Source organism: Ursus americanus, chromosome 24, assembly GCF_024610735.1.
Source record: "Ursus americanus isolate L20-20 chromosome 24, mUrsAme1.1.p, whole genome shotgun sequence".
Classification (NCBI taxonomy): domain Eukaryota; kingdom Metazoa; phylum Chordata; class Mammalia; order Carnivora; family Ursidae; genus Ursus; species Ursus americanus.
In genome coordinates, this window is record NC_142150.1 from 43,259,896 (window position 1) to 43,265,393 (window position 5,498).

The following is a 5,498-nucleotide window of genomic DNA, read 5'->3' on the forward strand; positions in this document are numbered from 1 at the left end:
AAAGCCAGAGCTAGTCCTTTCCCTTGATCACTATAACAGCTTAGTGAGGGCTGAGCCTTCCCACCTGCTCACCTGTACAACTCTTTAGAACTGACTCCTGGGTGGGATGGGGGATCACAAGCCTGCTCACTGTATTGGTGGGTTAAATTTTCAAAGGTGCAACTCAACCCAATTCTCAATTGTTTAAAAGTGATAGGTCTAACCGATAAGAATTCCAAAAGGTTGAAAGTCAAAGAAGGCAAGAAGATACAAGTGCCAACCAAAAGAAAGCTGGTGGAGGCAAGTTAATATCAGACAAAATAGGTTGTAAGGAATAACATGACTAGGATCAATGACAGTAACTTCATAATTTATCACCAAAGCTCCAACTCCCCAGGGTGATATAACACTCCTAAATTTGTATGCTCCTAATAACATAGTCTCAAAATACATAAAGCAAAGTAGTAGCTCTGACATGGACTTGTTTTTTCATTGTGGAAGTCAATTTTTTTTTTAAAAAGACTTCAGTCTTTGCTATTAGCCTTGGGCAAGGCTGAAAAGAGTCAGGCCCTCCTTACAGGGAGTTTGCCCTGCAGAGGGGAGGAAAAAAAAAATCACAGAGTCATGAAATAGCTGGAGACTAGTGGCTGGCGCGAGCTGTGGAAGGTGTGACTTGTGTACTGAAGACACACTCATACTCATACTCATAGATTTCTTTCCACACTGGTATAGAGAGTCCCTGAATTTCAACCCTTAATCTCAAAACAAGAGATTAGAGATTTGAGTTGTCATTCTGTTCATGTGAGGTATCCTGGGCTGTCAGAAGCAGCCCCCTGCCCTGTGGTCCTGGGGCTCCTCCAACTCCTCGTGGATGTCTATGGCACTAACCCTGTGGTCACCCCCCCGGGTCCTGCTGACCGTCCTGGAGTTGGGGAACTCCTCTATCCTCCATCCAAGGACAGATTCCGTGGGGACCAAAGCTTATCAACAAGAAGGGGATGCTCCTTAAGGATCAAAACACAAAATCATAAATACAAAGTTAGATACACTGATGAATATTTATTTAGAATGGGACAAGAAATCGCAGCAAATTGTAGATTTTTAGAAGCGACAAATACCACAAATAATGCAAAATACAGGAAAACATCTGCAATATTTTTCCTGCCATTCTTACTGCTTACTCTTTGATAGCATTTTCATATGTCAAGAGTTTTGAATATTTTCCATAAAGAGAACCGAGAGATAATGCAATCTTTATTTAGCATGGTTGATCAAAAATTCTTTTGTATTGTTAATAGTTTAAAGATATTTCTTAGCTTCACAAAACATTCTTTTTTGTTGTTTGTTTTTAATGATTTTATTTATTTAAGAGAGAGCAAGAGAGAGAGAGGGTATGCATGAGCAGGGGGTGGTGCAGAGGCAGAGGGAGAAGCAGGCTCCCCACTGAGCAGGGACCCAACGTTGGACTTGATCCCAGGACCCTGGTATCATGACCTGAGATGAAGGCAGACGTATCACCCACTGAGCCGCCAAGACACCCTTCACAACCCATTCTTGGTAATGTTGGTGACATCATACACATTTTCAAGACTATTATCAAGTCTGGGAAGATCTCTGTCTGGTTTTTCATGCCTGGGTAGAAGGTTTCAGGGCACTGTAGTTTTCTTTTCTTTTTTTTTAAAGATTCTACTTATTAGAGACGAAAATGCGAGCGAGCACAACTAGGGGGAGTGGCTGGCAGAGGGGGAGAGAGAAGCAAGCTCCCCACTGAGCAGGGAGCCTGAGTGGGCCTCCATCCCAAGACCCTGGGATCATGACCTGAGCAGAAGGCAGACACCCAACCGACTGAGCCACCCAGGGGCCCCACGTCTAGTTTTCTTGTACAGCGATTAATCTGAAATAGTCTTTGAATTGATGACACTTATTAACTGTTTTGTTGTCACTGCCCTTGCTGCCATGATGACTTACGATCTTAAGCTGCTTCCCTGATGTCAAATGGGCAAAAAATGCAAATATTTCCCAGTGTCTTGTGGGAATGCGTCCCACCTCATTAACTGGATTATCAGAAATCCAACAGGCTCTTGATTTCTTCTGTTCCACAATGATCTCTTCCTCTTGATGAATTACTTCTGGTTAAATTCAGTTCTCATTTTCAAACCAATGGCTCCTTGTTCTGGACCCAGGAGACTGCGGGAAGAAAAGAGAGATGAGGGGAGCAAGGCATGCTGACGTATGTCCCAATTTTCCCTCGTTGGGCACTGGCCCCGGTGGGGAGAAGTGTTTCCAGCAAGTCAAGGAAAGGGCAATCCATCTGGGTACAGACGCTTGCTCCGTCAGCCACACGGGTCTCTGGGATGAAGCTGCCAGGCTGCCCCCGCCTCCCGGGCACAGTCCCATCAAGGTCCATTGTGCATCTCCAGGGAGGCCAGGCAGGGGCTCTCCTCGTTCCAGGGCGGCCCCCTGAGGAAAGCGAACAGACCCACCATGGTTGCCAGGTGTGGGGGTCCATGGCGACCCGAAGGTATGGGCCAGGGGTCAAGTGCTGTCCTGGGCCACGTGGAGGACGAGACAGTCTCCTGGCTGACGGCCATATGGCCAGTGAGAGTTTGGTCAGTGATGGACACAGTTGGCTGGCCGAGGACCCCAGTCACGGAGGGGTTAGCAGGACACCTGCTGAAAGGGAGACCAGGGGCATCCCCCTGGCGGTCAGCTGATGGCATGTGCCCAAGGACCAGCATCAGACCACAAGTCAAAGGAACCACACCCTGCCTCCTGCACAAAGATGTCCTTGGAGGGAGAGAAGGAGGCTGGGAGAAGGTGCTTTCCCATTCAAATGCAAGCAGGCTACCCTCCTGCAGGGACTGGGAAGAGAATCAGCTTTCCACAGGCCAGGCCTCAAAGCCAACGGGAGCCCTCTGACTCGAAGGAGCACATTGCATTTCGTTTTCCCAGCTGAGTCCCATTGTGAGAACCAGGACACACTGAGCTATGGGAGGGATTTGTCACAGATGAAAGGGACCCCGACAGGGAGAGAGGTGAGTCTTTGGGGCTGTTAACAGCAGGCCAGACAGGCACCGGGCAGGGCGGGCCTGCAGATCCAGGGGGTGTCCCAGCTATCAGTCCCCCAGGTCGCTGGTGCCGGTGGAAGGCGTCTCCCTCCCCTCCCCCTCAGGCTCCTCCCTCAGTGCCCTGCGGAGCACGGCCCCCAGGGGCTCCCGCAGGCTCCGGCGACCCTGGCTGCCCACGACGAAGTAGATGACGGGATTGGCACTACTGCTCAGAGCCGAGGAGAGGCACGCCACGTAACGGAATAGAGTCTTCTGCTCCTGGGGCAGGTCCAGCCAGTAGAGGAAGAACCAGCTGATGCCAATGGGCAGGGCGCAGAGAAGGAACACCACGACGGAGGCCAGGACGACCACGTACAGCCTTGTGGGCCGCCGCCCCCACTGCCGTGAGCTCTGCCGCACACGCACGAAGAGGGTCACGCTGGACAGAACCATCACTGGGGTGAAGATCCCCATAACGAGGAAGCTGAAGACAGAGTCCACCGTTAAACACTGACTTTCCACGCCGAGCCAGAGCTCGCTGCAGAAGAGTGCGGCCACCACGCTCATCAGGAGGGACAGCGCCCAGAGCAGGACACACACCACGGCTGACAGGTACTGGGGCCGGTGACACTTGTACCAGATGGGGAAGAGGACAGACAGGCAGCGCTGTGTGCTGATGGCCGTCAGTAGGCTCAGACTCGCGGTGTAGGCGAAGAACTTCACTCTCTCCATCACCTCGGAGACCAGCAGGGGCGTTTCTAGATAGAGCGTGACGGCCGTGCAGAGGAGGAAGAGGAAGTCAGCTACGGCCAGGTGGAGGACGTACGTGCAGAAGGGGGTCCTCTGCCCCCGGCAGCTCAGCAGCCAGACCACCAGGCCATTGCCCATCATGCCACACACGCAGGTGAACGTGGCCAAGGACCTTAGCACCTCGGGAGCTGTGTCCAGGGTGTCTACTACTGGGGGGCTGCTTTGGATTAATACTGGGACCCAGGGGCTAGACATACTCTGGTTCATCCTGTGGAAGGAAGATAGACCAGCATGAGATTCTGTGTTGCTGGGGTCCCGAGGGACTTCTGAGGGCCCCTCCCCCTGACTTTCCTGCCCTGGGGCTGTGACCTGGGTTTTGTTTGCAAGAACCATGACCACCAGCCTTGACTAGTGCCCTGCTCCCCTGGTTCCCAGCCCACTGACTTGGCCAACCCCACTATGACATACCCGATGTTGTTCTAAGTGCCCTTTGTCAAGTTGAGAGGTTCTCTTGTGTTCTGAGTTTATGTTTTTAATCATGAAGAAGTACTGACTCTCATCAAAGGTTTTCTGTTCATGTATTCATTGCATCAATTCCCCGATACTGCTCAAATCCCTGAATTAACTTTTTAGGATGGCACCTTGGTGCTAATAGGGTTAGCTCCAGCCCTCACTTTGCAGCACAGGATGACCACTAGGCCATTTAAAACCAGATTAAACACGGGTGTGTGTTTCCGTCTCCATCCCCATCCCAGCCCCCCCGCCAGCTGTCCTACCCTGTCTAACTAGCCCTCTCTCCAAACAGGTGGGTGCTCAGAAGTGTTTTTAATTTACACAAACGTTGTTGTGATTTAGAATTTATGCTGTTTTTCTTCACTCAGTGTGTGGTTTTTCTTAAAGGATATTTTCAGGTGGCTGTATGGAAAAGTAGTTTGTTGGTCTCGATTTTACAATGTACATAAGTGGTTCTTCAGTCCCAGGATTGTAGAAATGCTGTGTCCAACATCCTCATGCCTGTTCCCGTTGGACTCGGCTCAGGATTTTTCTGGGATGTTCCAGGAGTGGGATTGCTGGGTCCTAGGACGTGTGCATGCTTAGCTCCACTAACCCTCATCTGCTTCCCTCCCTGGATGGCTGCGTCAGGCCTCACTTCGCTGTGGGACAGGAAGGGTCACGTTCCTCATTCCCACACTGATGATTGCTGTCATGCACTCTCCTCACGTTGGCCAACCTCATGGTTGCAGAGTGGATTCTGCTGATGTTTGAACTTGCATTTCACTGACAGCGAGCTTGATATTAGTTCATTTACCCGCCACCCCCAGGGTTCCCCTTCTTGGACCACTCACAGTGGCTCACAGCCTGCTCACAGTGGCTGCCCCCTTTTCATGTGGGTGTCCTGTCTGTTCCTTCTTGATTTGCTGGCGCCTGAATCCTTGCAGGTTTTACACACTGCAGGTGTCATCTCTGCGAGCGCTTGTAAGTACGGTCGCTTTCTCTGTTGTGAACTTGAGTGCACAGATATGCTCAACTTGGTATAATCAACTCCCACACATTTTCACCCTGAAATGTTGTGGCTTTCGGATCATTCCACGTCCCTGGGTGAAAAAGATATCCCGTTATTTTCTTCTGTTACTTTTATACTTTTTCCCTTCCAGAATTTGGTCTTGAGTCCAGCTAGAACTGTTTTTATGTGAGATAAAGACAGGATACAGCTTGCGTTTT

The 5,498-nt window shown here is 50.5% G+C and overlaps 1 protein-coding gene across 1 annotated transcript; it reads right to left on the bottom strand.

Moving 5' to 3' along the window:
• Nucleotides 1-3,095: 3,095 nt before the first annotated feature.
• LOC123778376 (mas-related G protein-coupled receptor member D-like) lies at nucleotides 3,096-4,043 on the bottom strand. Its single transcript, XM_045775661.2, has one exon. The coding sequence runs from the start codon at nucleotides 4,041-4,043 to the stop codon at nucleotides 3,096-3,098; it is 948 nt and encodes a 315-aa protein (XP_045631617.2).
• Between the last annotated feature and the right edge of the window lie 1,455 nt (nucleotides 4,044-5,498).

Coding starts and splice junctions, on each gene's coding strand:
- LOC123778376 (XM_045775661.2), bottom strand. CDS start 4,043: ATGAACCAGAGTATGTCTAGCCCCTGGGTCCCAGTATTAATCCAAAGC.